This window comes from Rattus rattus, chromosome 1 (assembly GCF_011064425.1).
Source record: "Rattus rattus isolate New Zealand chromosome 1, Rrattus_CSIRO_v1, whole genome shotgun sequence".
Classification (NCBI taxonomy): Eukaryota; Metazoa; Chordata; class Mammalia; order Rodentia; family Muridae; genus Rattus; species Rattus rattus.
The window spans coordinates 82,945,845-82,965,094 of record NC_046154.1 but is presented as its reverse complement, the minus strand read 5'-3'; the positions used below and the strand labels follow the sequence as shown (position 1 = coordinate 82,965,094).

Sequence of the window (19,250 nt, the reverse complement as noted above, 5' to 3'; positions counted from 1 at the left end):
CTTCCTCAAAGTTCCAAACTTGGGCACTCTACTTAGCAGTTCAGCTGTTAATCGAGACTTCCCTTCAGCACATCTAGGGCACCCCTATTTTCTGGACCCTTTGTGTCTTCTGGGTCATTCCCTTGGTTATATAGCTTTCCTACCAAGAACTTTCTGCAGAGTGCAAGCAATACAGACAATTTAAGCACCACCAATCTAAAAAGACCTTGCTCTATACTCACACTAGCTCAGAGACTAGCTGAGGCCAGAACGCTAGGCTGGAAATCACTTTTTCCTCAAAGTCTGAAAGCATCACTCCCGTATCCCAGTGTCTAAAGCAGCTGCTGGGAATTCTGGTATCATCCTGAGCCCAGTTCTTCTTACATGGTCTATGTTACTCCTCTCTCTGAAGTCTTTCAGATGCTCTCTTTAATATAGAACTTTCTTCACCCTTCCATTCTGGGACACGGTGTCCTGATACCTGGAACTGCTCTGCCGGCTCTGCTTCCTGGAGCTCCTATTAGTCATATTTTAGACCTCTTCAACCATGCCTCTAATTTTCTTATCTTTACCTTCTCCCTATCTTTTTCTTTAATTCTGTTTTCTGGAAAACTTATACAACTTTTATCTTCAAATTTCTAACTCTTCCACTGTAAATGTTTTAAGTCGGCAATTATACATTCAACTTCCAATATGCCACTTTTCTTTCCTAGATATTATTTTTATTAAATTCGAATCTTATTTATTCATCTGTGTGTGTGTGTGTGTGTGTGTGTGTGTGTGTGTGTGTGTGTGTGTGTGACGTCACAGCATGTGTCCCACAGCACTAGTTGAGGTCAGAGAATAACTATGTGGAGTCATATCTCTCCTTCCATCGCTTTGTGGGTTCTGGTGATCAAATTCAGGTCATCTGGCTCATGCAACAAGCACTTATGCCCACTGAGCCACCTCATGGGTCCTGATCTTATATCTTATGCTTTAATATCAAATTTTTAGTTGTAAAAAGCTATATAATTTTTATTGTTGCCATTTTTTCTACATATGTTAAAAGAAAAACAGACAGATAGATAGACAGCGTCTCATTCTAGAGCCCAGGCTAGCCTGGCACTCTCTGTGCATTCCAGGCTAGCCTTACACCAATGGTTCACCTTTCTCAGCCTTCTAAGTGGTAAGATTATGTTCATGAGCCTTCTGGCCCGATTTCTGTGTACCCTTCATTCTCTTTAAGGTTTTATCTTGCCTCTTTGTGGTGGTTTGCTTATGTTTGGCCCATAGAAAGTGGCACTATTAGGATGTGTGGCCTTATTGTCTCCAATAAGGTGTAGCCTTGTTAGGGGGAAGGGTGTCACTATGGAAGCAGGGCTTTGAGGTCTCATTTATATGTTTAAGTTTGGTCAGTGTGATCAAGACAGCCTTCTCCTGCTGCCTTTAGATTAAGATGCAGAACTCTTAGCCCATTCTCCATCACCATATCAGCCAGCACCTAGCAATGCTTCCTGTCATTATGATAATGGAGTGAATTTCTGAAACTATAAGCCATCAGCAATGAAATGTTATACTCTGTAAGAGTTGCTTTGGTCACAGTGTCTCTTCAGAGCAATAAAACCCTAACTAAACCACGTTTCAATGTACTCCTCTCCCATTTGCTGAACTTAGGCCACTCATCTTTTAAATGCTAAAAGTACTCAGAACCGCTATGAATGTGGAAATGGACACATCAAAAGTATCCTTACTGAGAGATGTGTGGGGCCAGGGAGCCATGGGATCAGGAACAGCCCATGAGCAAGAGTGGGGTCAAATCTAGGAAATCTCCTTCTGAGATGGGCAGGAATAGAATCGCTCCCCCACTACCCCAGGCCTGCATGTCATGGTGTACAGAGACCTGTGCTTCCTACCCCTTAACACACCAGAGGAAGTTACGTTGTCAGTAATTGGGTTAAACTTCCTTTCCCCTCATAAGGCCATGTCCAGAAGCACCTGGAATTCCTCCTCATACAAATAAAGCATCCCCAACATTTTGGTTCTGGACAATGATGTAAACTCACCCCAACAGCACCTATGCACCCCCCAAAATGTTTAAATAGCCTCTGCTGCCCCCATCTAAACTGAAGCTGTTCCTGGTGTGTATGTGTGTGGGGGGTGTCTTTGCTGACCTGTACCCACCATTCCTAGCTAAGCTTCTCTCCCTCCAATCCAGTCTAGTACACAATGAACCTGTCTACCCTAGGGGGAGAAGCATGTATGGACCTGCAGAGATATAGAAGTGAAAACCAGCTGTTTGAATGAAGAACCATCAACCGCCGGCATCTTTCATTCCATTTCCCTCTAGGAGGAATCTCTTGGCTGGGGTGTGCACACTCCATTCACTGCCATTTTTGCTTTCAGCTGCCTCCAATGATGCCTAGGGCAGTACTGATCTGCTGTAGATCCCCCAGAAATCTCTTGCTTGAGACAAAAAGAGGGTCACCTATACCTGCCTAGAATCCTATTTAAATCTCCTGTTTTCAAAGTATTGGCCACATCTTATAACTGCTGAGTCTTTTTTGGGATGTAGCCTGTTAGTTCAATTCTTATTGACTTTACTATGTGCTACAGTAGCAAAAATGAATCCCGTGCAGTTCCCACTCATGTATATATAACATCCAAAATTCTGTTAACTACAGCTTCCGCTGCACAGTGCTCCTACTTAGCTCCGTGGGCTTATACATCACTATTCCCAAACTCTTGTTTTAATGTGGTTTCAGTAGGAGGAGGCACTGTTAAATACTTGGGTTTAATCTACCTGGGTTGAATCTCAGAAATTCACTATGTGGCCAATAAGAAGTGAATTCCAACACTAACCAGGAAAGGAAATGGGCAGAGGACTGAGGAGGTACTTGCCACTCTGTGAATGGGCTGGGCTCAGGAGCAAATGGAGCCACAAATATGCCATTTATTGTGAGACCAGTGTAAGCATTTCCCTCCTGACCTTGTTCCCCCTACGATTGGCTGAGGCTCATACGATAAAAGGGAGTTGTAAGTGCCACAAAGAGAGCAGTGAAGTCTGTTACAAGGGCAGGGACAGACCATGCCTCGAATCCCAATATTTCAATGGTGGAGGCAAGAGTCAGAAACTGAAGCAATCCAGCTACACCTGAGTTTGAGATCAGCCAGGTTACATGAGACTGTCTCAAAGAAAAAGTTCTTGGAGTTCAGAATAAACTACTAAATTAAAAAGCGATTTACATGTGAAAGGAAAAGAAATTATGATATGGTACCTGCAGCAGCAGGTCCTCCTGACAGGCACTTTCCATCAGACTTTTGACCACTTGTTCTTGAGAATGGAACTTTGTACTGCTTTCGCCTGGAAGACTCTTGTAATGCTTCTCCACAGCCTTCTCTCTCTCACACACTTCCTTGCGTAGTTTCTCAACTTCATTTCTAAGGTCCTAGAGTAAGAAACAGAAGAAAAATGGAATTCACTTGACAAAAAGTTCCAGGTGACAATTTGTTACCGGCTTCGCTTCCCAAGTTATGATGAGTGCAAGCTGTTCAGTATATTTAACAAATACAGACTTCTTTCTCATTTAGAGTTTTACAAAAACCAATTTTCATGACATCATAAATTTAAAGAAGCTTTTATATGTATGGTATTATTTATAATGGTGAAAAACCAGAAAACCAAACTGCCTAAAATGGGGGGGGGGTAAGAGAAAATAATACAGAGTAAAATATTTTTAGAAACACACTATGAGTAAAGACAAGTGGAGACGTTCAAGCCATGTGTAAACTACAATGCCCATTGCTTCCTGCATGCCGAGCCCTCCGAGGGAGCACCCTGAGCAGAAACATCCAAACAGTAACAGAACACCTGAGCATAGGGACAACAGGGCCTTCCAAGAGGTCGTTCCTTTTTCCAAGTTTTTTACATCTTTTTTTCCCCTGAGATTCTATAATGCAAGTAATCAGAAAAGGTCATTTAAAAAACTCAAAGTAACACAGAAATTCACTTGGCAAGAGATTTTTAGACAGAAAAAAATATACAGTAAGATTGCTTACAACAGGTGCTTGTATGGGTGACTTGGTGAGTACGATTGTTTAGAAAAGCAAATGACTGCAACTAAACAGATGTGCATCAACCGGAATAAGCTGTGACACAGTCTCACCAAGGAATACTCAAACTGCACAGAAAAAGGAATGGGTCTCTCTGAAGAGACCAGGGTAGGCCCAGGACATACTAATGTAGATGTGGAGGAAGGGAGAAAGAGAACATACTTTCACCACAACACAAACTAAATGGTTGCCCATAAGACAAAGAAGAGAGCTGGATAGAAGAAATAGAAAAAACAAAACAAAACAAAAAAACCAACTTTACAGAAAAAAAAAAAGAACCAGATTTACAGATGTGGTCATTTAAACTTTTACACAATTATCTGTTTTAAAATTCCCCCAAACCTGAAAACAGAACAAGCAAAGCAATAGTGAGTCTGACTTTGCATGGCCCTGACAGCTAATCAAACAGAAAAACTGTTTCAGGTGACTGTCTCATAAATACTAATGTTAGTAGTAGTATTCTGAAGTGCATATATGCACATAATATGTGTGTATTTATCAATGAGTGGCTGTTACTCTCCTTAGTTCTAGGACTTTCAACACAATAGAAAATAATTCAAACAGAAACTAAGTTAAACTCATTAGAAATCTGAGTATGAGCTATCCAGGTCTTTACACTGAGCTGTTTCCTTCCTTCCACTGAGAAGGGCTGGCTGCTATCCACATGGTGTTCTCAATCCTTCCCCACCTGAAGAACATGCTTTTTCTATGTTTACCAAAGTGCAGCCCCCAAAACAGCATCACCTGCATCCTCGCAACTAATGCTGCAGACCTCTAGAGAGGTAGACCCGGCTCTGTATACTTTAACAGGTCCTCCAGGGAACTGTGGGATATATAAAGATCATGTCAGGAGAGTGGATGACTAACTATAGACTTGGGATGCGAGCAAGGATGAGCCCAGGTATCTTTTAATATCCAAGAGAAAGAAAGGGATCAAGAACTACAGTAAGCATATCCAAGGGAACCAATCAGAATAAGTATTTTCTACTATTGAGAGGGGAAAATAAAATTTTCATAAGGATGAGCAAGTAATTAAAATACATCAAAATACCACAACCAGTGCTGGGGATATGGCCTAGTGGAAGAAACTCAGTATGCACAAGGTGCCATGTTCAATCCCCAAACACACAAGCTCACAAACAAATGATTTTATAATTCTTTAAAAAAATTTTAGTTGCTCTGACAGAATGCCCTCAGGAGATGTTCCCATTCCAATCCCTAAATGGCAAAAGGGAATAAAGGTAAACAGATGAAATTCAGGCTATTTCATCAGCTGATTTTAAAAGACATAGGTCATCCTGAGTTACCAAGGCAGCTTCAGTATAACTACAAGAGGCCGTGAAGATGCAAGGGATGGCAGAAGATATCTCTACAATCATAGCTAGCAGTGAGGATGGATGCTCATCGGTAAACTAAAAAATAATGAAATCAGGTAAATAACATTTTGTTAACAATCACAAAATCAGACACCCAAATATTTGAAAGAAAAACATTTCTTAATCAAAAATCTAAGATGAGGCTATTTTAGATCCTTAATCCAAAATAAGACTACAAACGCATTATGAACTTCTCTAAACAGTAAACCAAAATTCTATTCTAGAGGGAGTTTTTGGTCAAGAAGTTTTGGTCAGATGTTTGTTTTTAATTCTATACACAAAATTGTCCCTTAGTGTCCCTGGGGGATTGGTTGCAGGATCCTGAAGGATACAAAAAGTAACACTCAAGTCCTTCCTACAATGGTATAATATTTGCATAGAATCTCCCCACATTCTCAGATTGCTATAATAACAACACAAATGCTGTACACATCTGTTACATAATATTGTTAGGGAATAATGACCAGAGTCTCTACGTGCTGAATATCAACATAATTTTCTACTCAAGTTTGGTTAGACGTGTGGATGCAGGATCCAGACGCGGAGCCAGCTGTAACGCCAAGGCAACAGTAACAGGATGCTAATGAATAAGTTAGTCCTGCCAACAACTGAAGCCATGTTCAAGCTGTGGACGCTTCTTTTACACGTCTTACACCTGCAGTGAGGTTTACAATATTTTAACTTTGGTTTGGAATTTTTCCCATCTTAATTTATTCTGTTACATCATGACCTACAAAGAACATACAGCAACTAAATAACGAAGACGAACAAAGAACAACCTAAAAAACAGAAGAAAAGAGAAAGAAAGCTGGCATGGTGGCATAATCACACCTGGTCAGCCTGCTCTGCAGAACAAGCAAATTCTACACAATGTTCTCACTTTCCAATTTCAACAAATATAGCAAAATTCATTGCATTGCATCTTTACAGTCTCCAGCTATGTGAGCCTCCACATGACATGTTATTACAGATTGCTACTTTTTATTGTTGTGGGTTTCTTCTATTACAGCTTTAGAGTTAAGTTCTCAGGAAGATCTCTGAGAGGGCTTTCCAGGTCAAAGGATATACATATTTTGAGGATTTTTCCAAAGTGGCGACGATGAAAGAAAAAACCAAGTGCAACAATCAAGCTCTCGAGGCCTGTTCCAAAGCCACGTCAGCACTAGTTTCTGCAGTATTTGCTAATGGAAAGGATAGGAAAGGCTCCTTCATGACTCTTTTTAAGTCTGCATTTCCTTCACAACCCACATTTATATAGTGGGCAGTTTTACCTGTTCTGCCCCGCCCCCTGCAAACCGTTGCAGCTAGGTAGGAAACAGCAATGCTTTCTGGAGCAGTTCACAGAAAAGCTGATCCCTTACGAACCATCTAAGAGGGGGAACGAGAGAAGACAACCCAGCAGTCAGTTAACAGGAGAGGCTGCTCTCTAGAGGCCCTGGTGTCATGCCTAGCATGGCAGCTCACAATTCCAATTCCCAGAGATCAGATGCCTTTTTCTGGCCTATGTGACACATCCATGCAAGTAGTACAGAGACACACGTGCACGCCAAGCATACGTATACATAAAAAATAAATTAAAATTAAAAAAAAAAAGGAACCCAAGGTGTACACTTAAAAGCTCAGATTTCATTCTTCCACATCAGAGTGCTTACCAGGGCAAAGTGCATCAGCCTTGCTACAGCTATTACAGAAGAGGTAGGAGTCACCTGTCCAATAGACAGGACGTCATCATATCTCTCTTTTGGGATCCTGCTGCTGTTTCTAGCCAGGGCAAGCACACATTCTGGAGCCAGAGAAGCAACTGTGACTGAGAAATGGCAGTACAATAAGGAGACCTGGGATGGTCCCACACTCAGGATCAATGGAGCACAAGCGATTGTGGCCTGCACTTACCATGACTCAGACCATGTGCCAGACTTTGAACAGGTAATCTATCTAATCCTTAAAACTTATGACGGAGGTGTGGTGGGACAGGTCTTTAATTCCAGAAGCTGGGAGGTAGAGGCAGGCAAAACTCTGAATTTGAAGCTAGCCTGAAATACATAGTAAGTCCCAGCCAAGGCTCTGTAGTGAGCTCCCTGGCTCTCAAAATCAAAGGTATTGAGCCTCATCTGACTTCCAGTAGAACCCTGGCTCCCTCGCTGCTCTCTGCTTGCTGCTCACCCCACTAGTTCTGCTCTGACCATGGACTGTCCTGCTGTGACTATTACATAGAGGGTATGTACTCAAACCATAACCTTCATGCTTGCTGTTCCCAACATCTGCAGTTCAGAGCTGTCCCTCACCCCCTGCAGGTTTATCACCTCACTCCAATCTTCATAACCTCTCTCCCTTTACCTCCTCCACACCATTTCCCTCCACTATCTCTTCCTATAGCACTTGCTAATACAATGTGAATTTTTTCAGTCCCCTAAGGACAGGTCATATTTTGTTTACTTCTCCAACTCTAACCCTTATAAAGGCATCAATCAGACACAGAAGGTACTGTAGCAGATTAAATAGAGCCATAAACTCTTTGACTTCCCCCATGGAGAGATAGGGAGTCTATGTCTCTACTTTTTACAGCTTAGAAATGTAGTGGCCACTGCAACCTAAAGAACCGGGCCATTTCTGGCCTAGGCCCGGAAGTTTCTAATCCCTGCTCTTTGGGCACTCTCTTGGCAACCTGAATGCTCTACACCTAAGAGGCACAGCCATCATAATCCTACACTGGTGATGCTAAATTTAGGAACTCCAGCTGATAACCTCAGCTTAATTTTCCACCTATCTCTAACAAGGTACCAACCATAAAGTCATTTGCCCTTGAAACCAGCCCACCTATCAAATGAGAACCATGAGTAGGAGCCAAGTAGAGTAGAAAACCATTCAGATGAGCACTGCCCAAATTCTTGGCTAAAAAAATATAACAAAGTTCTTATTTTAGATACCAACTGTGGAGTACTCTATTGTACAGCAATAGATAATCAAACAACACTCAATAAATATCAATAAATTGGATAAATGAAGTAAAGAGTAATTTAATAAATAAATTAAGTAATTTAATAGTAAATTAAGTATTGATACAAGACAGAATTTGGGGTCTTATGGTGTTCTACTACTAAGGACACGCCAGCCCTATTGCCATTTAATGAGTAAGAGGCTGTGGTGGACTGCATAAAAAAGGTCCCCATAGGTCATTAGGGAGTGGCACTACTAGGAGGTATGGCCTTGTTAGAGGAACTATGTCACAGGGGCAGGCTTTGAGGTCCCAGGTACTCAAGCCACATCTAATGTGGCACTCTCTTCCTGTTGCCTGTGGATCCAGATGTGGAACTCTCAGCTCCTTCTCTAGTTACCATGTCTGACTGCCTGCCACCCTGCTTCCAGCCATGATGATAATAGACTAAATCTCTGAAATTATATGCCAGCTCCCATTAAATGTCTCCTTTTATAATAGTTGCCATGGTCATGATCTCTTCAGTAATAAAACCTGGGAGAAGCTAATTTACCTGTGACCACAGTGAATAAGGTACAACATCTGGCTGATACCTGGTTCCCAACTCTCTCAGTTCACATCTACACCAAAGCACAGGTTTGGGTATTTTTTGTAATAATGCAATGATCCCAATCCATTTAATTAAACCCACCCAACACACCACTCTGAAGAACCACTCAAAAAACAAATTGCAATGGAGATCTTAATGTTAAAATAGTCACTTAACTACATTTCTTTCAAATCACAATGGAACTAGAGAGAAAGACTTGAGTTTGGTCACTAGTATGTGTGCAAAAGTTAAATGCAGGCAGCCTATAACCCCAGAGCTAGCACAGAGACAAGTGAATCCCTAGAGTGCACTCGCCAGCCTGGGGGAATCAGGGAGGTCCAGGTTCAGTGAGAAACTGTATCTCAAAAAATAAGGTGGTAAGTAGCAAAAAGATACCTGGCATTAACCTCTGGCCTTTTGGCATATGCACTGGTGCACATGTGCACATGATCCCTGTGAACACATAAATATACCACACACACAAAATAAAATCATAATAAATGCACACACAAAGTAAAGTCATAAGAAATCTGCAAACTACTTTAGGAAGAGTGTGCTTTCTTTAGAATTTTATTTTAGTTGTAAATATTGTTTTATGGTATTCCTTTAATTAGTAAATAATCATATTTGTGGGTAAAATAACTTGTTTTAATACATAGATATACCTTGGAACAACTATATCAAGCTAATTAACAAGTTTGTCACTTTAATATCTGTTGTGACATTTAGAATTTGTTCTTTTAGCAAAATTAAAAATTTAAATATATTATATTCACCATGCTAGGTCTGGAGAGCTTATCCCTCTTGTCTGAAATTCTGTCCCTCGGATAAACACCACTCTACTTCTCTACACATTCCCCACTCCCACAAAGCACCATTCTACTCTCTACTTCTGTAGGGTCTGCTTGTTTACATGCCAGTATATTTGTTATAAATGACAGTTTCATTTTATGGCTGGATATTTGTGCATGTATGGGTGTGTGCATACATGCATGTGTGTGTGGTGCTGGGTGTGCATTTTCCTTATTCATACAGCAGGTGATGAATGTTTAGGTTCCTTTCCTTCTCGACTACTGTCAATAGTGCTGCAGAGAACAGGAAATGAAAGAAAGTGGGGCCGGAGAGATGGCTCCGTGGTTAAGAGCACTGATTGCTCTCCCAGAGGACCTGAGTTCAATTCCCAGCAACCGCATGGTGGCTCACAACCATCTGTAATGGGATCCGATGCCCTCTTCTAATGTGTCTGAAAACAGCTATGGTGTACTCATATAAATAAAATAAATCTTTAAAAAAAATGAAAGTGGAGATTTCAACCTACTGACTTCAATCGTTTTGAGATGTATACACAAAAGTGCAATTACTGAATCATAAGATAATTCTAGTTTCATTTTCTGAGGAACCTTCATACTGTTCTTCCAAAAAGATTTCACCAATTTACATTCCCACCAACAGTGCACGGGAGTTCCCTTTCTCTGCCTCTTCCCCAGCATTCCTTACCTTTCATCTTCTTGGTAATAGCCAAGGTGATATGTTGCTGTGGTTGTAATTTGCATTTCCATGATGAAGAGGAATGTGGGACTTTTTTTTCAATTAAGTAACTATTTGTATGTCTTCCTCTGAAAAGTTTAATCAAGTCCTTTTCCCATTTTGTTTTCTTACAATATGTTGTTTTGATTCTTAAATGTTGTGGATACTTACCACCGGTCCTGAGATATGTGGCGTATAACACACTTCCTCCCAGCAAACAGGCTGTCTCTTCTCTCTGTTAAATTGCTTCCTTTGCTTGGCAGAAGCTTTGCAGCCCATGCTCTCAGGGTCCTATACCAAAAAAGAACCATCGCCCGCCCAGAACAACTGTCAAAAACTTTACCTGCGGTGTTTCACATCTGGTTTGAATTCATTTTTAATATGGAATGAGATAAAGATCCAATTTCACTCTGTGGCTGTCCAGTTGTTCCACTTCCACTCACTTGAGAGATGAGTTATCCCTGTGCCTGTACCATATTTGGATTACAGTTGCTTTGCAGTCTATTTGGTACAAAGTAGCATTGTAATTCTTTAAGCATTCATACTTGGTGCTGTTTAAGTGTGCATTTCTCGTTACATAGCACTACAGATCCATTCACACCAATCCCTATGTTCAGCTCTTTCCTTTAAAAGATACGTGTCAGACCCATATTTGAAGGGATGATTCAAGTTCTGTCTAGTAATTATTCTATTCTCTTTTATCATTTGCTTTAAGAGTTTTAATTCAGCTATCTAGGAGAACAGATAAAGACTACTAGAGTATTCCACACTTTTGTGCATGTCCCCCAAACTGAGCTATGACATGAAAATGGCCTGCTCCACAATTCTACAAAAGGACAAAAAGTATTGTTACTACTGAAAATTAAGGGGACAAACATAAAGTTTAAAATGTGTGTACTACACTATAAGACGGGGAAGTGAAGAGGAAGAAAAGATGGGACGGAGAGGAAGAGGGAAAGGAAAAGAGACAGAGACACAGAGTGTGTTTGTATGTACATGTCAGGGCATATGGGACCCACAGCATCATTAAGGCATGGAGGCAAGTCAAGAAACCCAAGAATATAGCATCTCTGTGGTATGCTAAACAGTGCCAGGAAACTTGCTAGGAAGAGCAGGTCTGAGTTTCCAGAAACTTGGGGTACACTCTTGAGACGGTAGGTGCCTCCCTGCTCCCTAACAGATTCCTGGTCTGGAACATGTGCCACACTTCCCACATGAGGAAATGTGACCTGTGGTGAGGTAGGCCCAGAGCTCTCCAAGGAAATCAGGTCCAAAGAGGCCCTGAGGGTTTAGCCAATAAGCTTCTCTTCCCAGACATTCCTGCCTGCGAAAGGTATTTACCTCAGCTCCACCCTGAGAAGTTGGTACACATCCATTTCCCACAATGAAAAACCAATAAACAGTTTGGAAGCAAGGACTATCACTCATCTACCATGATCATGGGGAACATGGAGAAGGCCTTCACCTACAGAGCCACAACTTAATTTTACCATAGAAGGCCTCTCTGCGCTCCTAACCACAACCACGGCCAAGCTGAGGACAATCATCACTGAGCTAAGCCATGACACCCCCCACACACACACACACACCCCACCCCCTCCCCGGCCCAGGCTCATCCTCAGTTTGTGAGCTTCTTCAGTTCTTAGCTCTTCCACAACTCCCAGTGGTGCTTGGATGTCCAAGAGTCTGAGAACCACAATGGCCCCAGTTTCACCACAGGCCTGGGGACCCCTGACACTTTGTTCCTGCCTTCTTTATACAATTATCCAGCGGAGACCCAGAAATAACAAAACAGCAGCTTTGGCTTTCCCACATCTCAGACTATATTTTCCCATGCCCTAGGGGGCTTGGTGCTTCCTTGAAGTCCAACACCAACAGCAGCAGCATTGGGGAAATGCAATCAAGCATTCCCTGCATTTGGTGTTCGTCTCTCCAGTGACCCTGCCCACCCTGCCCAGTGGTGGGGTGGAACATGGATCCACACTTCCTTTTGGAATGATTAAATCAGTAATGGAACTCATTATCAACTACAAGCTGAGCATGGGCCAAGTCAGTGTTAAGTGAGATATCACTAACTCTAATAACTGTCTACAATGGTAAGGCTCTTACTGTCCCGGAAACGTAAATGCTCATAGAGACTAAGAGAAATGGACAAGGATTTATATAATTTCTAATGCTGATAATGAAAACCAACCTAGTGTGGCTCCCAATTCTATGATGTCAGCCGAATTGTTAAGGCCAAAAGTGCTTTAAAGCACTCCATATCATGGGCTCTCATTAGGCAATACCTTTAAATCATAAGCCAATTTTATAATGTCTCTAGGACTTGAATATCTGCAGCCTTTCTCCAAATGGACGGCCAGAACAGGATCTAGCTACTCATATGGTCAGCAGTGAGAGGAGGCTTAAAGCAAAGAGACCAGTGACAATAGGAGGTTGTGTGTGCTAAGGTGGCCTTGAGGAGGAACAGCTGCCATGGCAACACAAAGACAGCCAATTGACTCATGCTCTCACTACCCATGGTGCTATAATAAATGCTAAGGGGAGGCATGGAGATAGCATGTCTTGCTGAGGCAAAACAATCAGATCTAAAAATTGCTTCCTTTGATAGTTCTCCCAAATCTCCTTCAATATTCAAGGACTGTGTAAATAGACAAGCGTTTTCCTTAACTCATTGCTCAACAGCTAAACAACTGTATGTGACACTGGACAGAAAAGTTACATCATGAGGGGTTCCCAGCCCAGGAAGGAACGTTGGTCTTTCAGGTTAAATAAAACGATGCAAGATGGGCAAAGGCTACAGCTGAGGCACCGTAACCGATATCTTTTCCCTCTTAGCAAAGTACATGAGAGATGTAGAACCTGGACTTAAATCTCTTCGTGGTCAAGAATGCCCAAATCCTGCCCTGACAACCAGTCCTGCACCAAGTTCACTAGGATGTGTACAGACAAAACCATAGCAGAAAGTCAAAGTACAATTTTATGCTATCATGTATCTTTGTTGTTGCTGTCACTGTTTGGAAAGAGAAAAGCGCATGCCCAGCTTAATGAAACCAACTGTATCCTCTTCTTTAAGAAGCCAGGTGTGGCAGGGAAGATTTAGACAAAAATAAGGGAGTCCTTCCTCTCTGCAAGTGTTGGGCTCATGGGTCTGAAGTGGAAAGCAGAGAATTCTGAACTTGGGTTTTGTCTTAAGGTACCATGCTGCTCCCCAGGTAACAGGGACAAGTGAATATTCTGGACACTCATCTGCTGAGCAACTCTCCCACGGAGAAGGAGCAGAAGAAGGAAGGGTTCACACTGCAGAATGAGGGGGAATTCAGCCCTTCCTCCCAAGGCATCTCCTTAAGAACAGAGCTTTCACAAGGGCAATGGGGGTAGCGGTTTCTCAATTAAGTCACTGAGCTACATATTTTTCCAGTCACATGGAGCCACATCATGGCAGAAGACAACTCAAGAGTGAGCATCCCATTCGTGGCTCTTCTGGTGGGCAGGAGCTTAGCCTCAGCTTGCCTCAAAGCAGTCCCTGTCACCTAACCATTTCATTCACACACTTTCCAAGTGCCCTGCCTGTTTCCAGCCAGACCCTTCTCCACCTGAACATGTGTCACGCCTTCCGCCCCCAAGAAAAAAACCTGGAAGGATGCAGCATGCTACCTTCCAAGGTTCAACCCTGGTGTTACCACTTCTAGAAAGCACTCCTTGATGCGAAGTCTAAAGAGCTCAAGAACTTTAAAAGTAACAGGATTGAAAATAATGTTACTATATATACTAAATTTGATTTGTCTATCAAAACAAATCAAAACAAACAAACCCCGTCACCCAATCTAACAATAATTCTCCTACAATAAATTCTGAAGCTACCAAAATGAATAAAATGTCTAGTAATTCAAAAAAATTATTAAGTGTCAATAAAAGAGCTGGAGAGATAATGGCTATGCAGGTAAGAGGGGACAGTCTCTTTCAGGGGACTCAAGTTCGGTTCCCAGCAACCGTGTCAGATGGCTCATAAAACCCTGTAACTCCAAATTCAGAGGGATCCATTCACTTTTGGCGTCTGTGGGCACTGCGCTCATGTGAACATAACACACACACACACACACACACACACACACACACACACACACTCAAATTTTTTCTTTAAAAAAATGTCAGTGAGATTCAAGGACATACAGGTAAACAATTAAAATTAGGAAGACAATATAAATGAGCAATTTTGAAAAAGAATAAATCAGAAATTTTTTTAAAAAATCATATTTTTTGAAAGCCTTAACAAACAGATCAAGCAAAAGGAAGAACCCTGGAACTTGAAGACAGTTCTTAAAATATCACGCTCAGACAGAAAAGAGGAAGTGTGAGGCACCATGAGCGGTTTTTGAGGCACCATCAAGAGGTCAAATGTCTGTGTCAAATGTCTGGCATTCCCAACATAGACGAAATCAAGGTAAAAGGGCACAGAAAAACTACCCAATGGTAGGAGAGGAAACTTCCTAATACTGGGCAAACCACAGACATCCAGATTTAATGACCCTACAGTATCTAAAAAGACAGGATGAAAGAAATCCTTATCACACATATTATACTCAAACCATCAAACACACAGGAGAAAGGAAAAAAATCTTAAAGTCTGCCAAGATAAAAATAACAAGTCATATTTAAGGGTAAATCTATGAAGCTAACAGCAAATTTCTTACCAGAAATCTGCTAAGGTATGGACTGATATATTTTAATACCTGTACAAAATAACTGTTAACCAAGATTATCAGACCAAGCAAGGCTATCCCTCACAAACCAAACTAAAGATCTTCTAAACCAAGCAAAGTCTGATAGAGCTTGTGATCACCAGACAGGGTGTAGTTATAAGAGTGCTGGTATATAACACAAACATTAACACAGTATACAAAATATAATAATAATAATAATAATACATATAATGTTTTTAAAAGTAAACAATGAGAAATGTGTAGGTACCTAATATACATCTGGCTTTATAAAATATTACAGCTATTGTAGGAGATAGTTCTAAAATAATAGCATGTATGTATGTGTGTGAGGGGGTTAATACCAGACCCTTCTCAATAGACTGATCATCTACCAATAAATAAGTAAACATCAGAGTTAAACTATACAATATCGATAAGTGAACTTAAAAGATATTTACAGAACAGTCTATCCAACATCTACAAAAGATACATATTTTCTATTAATACATGTACTTTCTCTAGAAGAGACCATATATTGAATCAGAAAATTAGTCTTTAAAAATTGCAAAGAAAAAAAGTATTTCCTTTATCTTTTCTCGTTACAATGGAATTATGAAATACATGAGATTAGATACCTAGAAACCAACCGGACAGTTCAGAAATTACATGAATTAAAAGGAACCCCAGCACCTATAACTCCAGCTCCAGGGGATTCAACGTCTTCTGGCTTCAGTGGGCACTACACTCATGTGTACACACAAACCAAACATTCTAATATTACAAATAAAATCTTTTAAAAAACCTCAATGAGATAACATCACACTCAAGTTAGCATGATTACTGCCCACTACACTGTGATCTAGATATCCCATTCCCTTGCAAAATAGGAATGCCTCTCACCATTACAATTAAGAATGAATTTTATTGGATGATAAACAGAGCTCAGGGTTAGGGCCTAGAGCTGTGGTTTACAACCCCTTTGGTGATCACATATCAGATATTTACATTACAATTCATAGCAGTAACAAAATAAGTTATGAAGCAGTAACAAAATAATTTTATGGTTGGGGATCACCATAATATGAGGAGCTTTATTAAACCAAAGGGCCATAGTATTAGGAAGGTTGGGGACCACCAGCTTAATATCAGGATAGACTTGATTGGTGGAGGATGCAAAGTACATAGGGTCCCTTTCATGGGGCTGTGTTCTATTCACTGAGATACAAAGCTCAGGATATTGGGTTGATTGTCCACTTTTCACTCTGGCGTTCCAGGTGATTAGGCTCATTCCTTTTCTTCCACTGAAGAAAACAGGTTTTCTTCCACATGATTGACAATTCTGCTTTTTCTAAGTTCTGCTTCCTATATAAACAAACCTGCTAGCCTAGGTTTATTGGGGTACTTCTCACAACAGCTAAGATTCAGAATCAGCCTAAGTGTTCATCACCAGACCACACACACACACACACACACACACACACACACACACACACACACACAAAGAACAAAAGCTTGTCACAGAATAACAGGACTTCAATTCAAAACAAGCCACACAGAGAAAGATCAGCCATTGAATGTTCACTCCATATGTAGAAACAAACACACAAAAAAGACCTGAATTCAAATAGGGATTCCTCAGAAATAGGAAGTGAAGTGGGGACCTAGAAAGAACATGATCATAGAAAAGTAGATAGACATGATACATCCTACATAAGGTATGTATGTATAGAAATGTCCTGATGAATTCCATGAACGTATACAATTAGCATGAGCTAATTAGTGAAGCACTCAATATAAATAAAATCCAGTCTACTGTATTCTTCTCATCACACCGATGACACAGGCTCTCATGGACTCCTAGGCTAACTTCAAACTCACTATGAAGTTAAGGATGACCCTGAACTTCTGATTCTCCTGCCTCTCTAAGTCCAGGGCTTACAGATGGGCACTATCACACCTGGCTCGCAGCACTGGTTTTTCAGACTGAGCCCAAGAAGTCCTAGGATTAAGAACGACTCAGCGTGGCTGACTACTACAGGAGTCATGTACCCACAAGTTCTTGTGCATCACCAGAAACTGATCCAGCATGTGTGAGGATGAAGAAGAGCACAGAACTTCTATTTGCTTTTAATTCCAAAGCCACCATTAGAAGAAATCTTCAGCACACCCAAGGTGCAGCTGCTTTATTTGCTATGAGACCAGGGTTGGGTGGAAACCTCAATCGTACACCAGTTCCTCCTTACATCTCAGTGAACACTGCATCCAAGACTTGTAGGATGCTGTCTCCTAGGCGTCTGAATTTCTGCACTAATGGGCAATTTTCCTTTGAGATTTGTAGGTGCACTCTGGGCCAACATTCAGCCGAGTGCTTCCTTTGCATATCAGGGTTCTCTCGGAGCAGGTAGGCTGGTTTTTAACAGAGGATTATTTTAAAACTAAAATATCCCTCAAATCTTAACATCACATTAGAAATGAAATCCAGGCCCTCACCGTTCTCCATCCGGATAGTCTGTTTAATCTCTGGCCAGATGGAGAATGAGAGACTTCTCATTCATCACATTTCAAACTTATCAGGCTTTGCTGTGAGCAAGCTTGTCAAAGTGCTCGGTGGTTACTTTTAAATATACAAAGGCAATTTCTTCAAAATCTTAATGAGGTAGAGGCATTCATCGACGCAAGGACAATTTCCAGAATCAGCATGAGATGTAGTTGGAAGCTGTGCACATGGAGTCTCCCTGAGTTTGGTGGAAGCAGTCATAGGAAGCGTGAGATGTGGCGCTGAGCTTCCTAGCCCACAGGACTCTATGCACCTTCACTCCCATGTCTTCTTTTCATAAAAGTTCATTTGAACAGCAAATGTATAATCTTAAACATAAAAGACAGGAAATGAGGGCTGCAGGGATGGCTCAGTGGCTGAGAATACTTTCTGGTCTTCCAGAGGACCTGAGCTCAGTGCCTAGCACATATCCAAGTGTTTGCATAATTTAAAAACAATAATAGGGGCATGAGAAGTGGCTTAGCAATTAAGAGTGACTGTTCTTCCAAAGGACCCACGATCGAATCCCTCTACCCACAGAGTGGTTTAGAATTCTCTATAACTCCAGCAGTTCAAGGGAATCCAATGCCCTCTTCTTGCCTCTGTGGGCACCAGGCATGCTCATGGTACACATGCAGGCAAAACATCCATCCATTCACTAAAATAAAAGCTACATCTAAAAAAAAGCATTAGAAGTCATTGGAATGACACATTCCTGCATAGATGACAATTCTAAAATTCTAAAATTCTAGCACACGGGAAGCAAAAGCAGGTGGGTAAGATATTCTGAGTCAATTTTGTCTACACAGTGAGTTCAAGGTCCACTGGGACTACATAAGACACTGTCTTTTGAAATTAAAATTTAAAAGGGTCTCTGTGGAGAACTGAAGAAGCTGAGGCTTTGGCTGAGCAGACATCTGGGTATGACCGAGCCAGGCACAGATAAGATAGCCACACCTTGTTCAAGGGAACAAACCCGTCCTCTCCATCCCCACTAAGGCTTCCCAGTGGCAGGTTTGTAGCACTGTAGCAGACATATTCTCTCTATCAGGAATGCATTTCTCCCTCTCCCATGCCTATGGCCTACCCCCTACCCCTGTGAAGCCTCCCTTCTTCCCCTCAGCTCCCCCCACCCAGCTCCATGCTCTGCTCCTTCCGGTCTACTCTGCTATCTGCACTGAGCATACTGTATTTTACACAGCTCTATCTGGATTTCCATCACAGTTGTCCAGGAGACGCCTTCAGCCAGTGTGTCTGGTGTGACTCTGCATCCGGTTTCCACAGAGCCAGTGGAGTAATGAAATAAGTAGTGGTAACAAAGACTCTCTAGGGGGCCCATGAAGACCACAGCAATGCATCAGAAAATGAAGAGGTCGGCCTTGTAAAGCAGCTTTTACAGCAGCCTTAGGCAAGTGCTACTGGGATGCACGAGAACTCCCTACCCAAGGGCACTCTGACTCTTTTCTCCAAGAGGTCAGTCAGCTGGAGAAAAAGACAAGCATGCTCCTCAGAG

At 41.5% G+C, this 19,250-nt stretch overlaps 1 protein-coding gene across 1 annotated transcript in view; it reads right to left on the bottom strand.

Annotated features, from left to right (window-relative positions):
• Cdk5rap2 (CDK5 regulatory subunit associated protein 2) overlaps positions 1-19,250 on the bottom strand; it is a 171,848-nt gene that overhangs the window by 90,356 nt on the left and 62,242 nt on the right. The window contains exon 13 of the mRNA XM_032902842.1: positions 3,237-3,407. Coding sequence (XP_032758733.1) covers positions 3,237-3,407 — 171 coding nt within the window. The remainder of the gene's footprint in view (positions 1-3,236; positions 3,408-19,250) is intronic.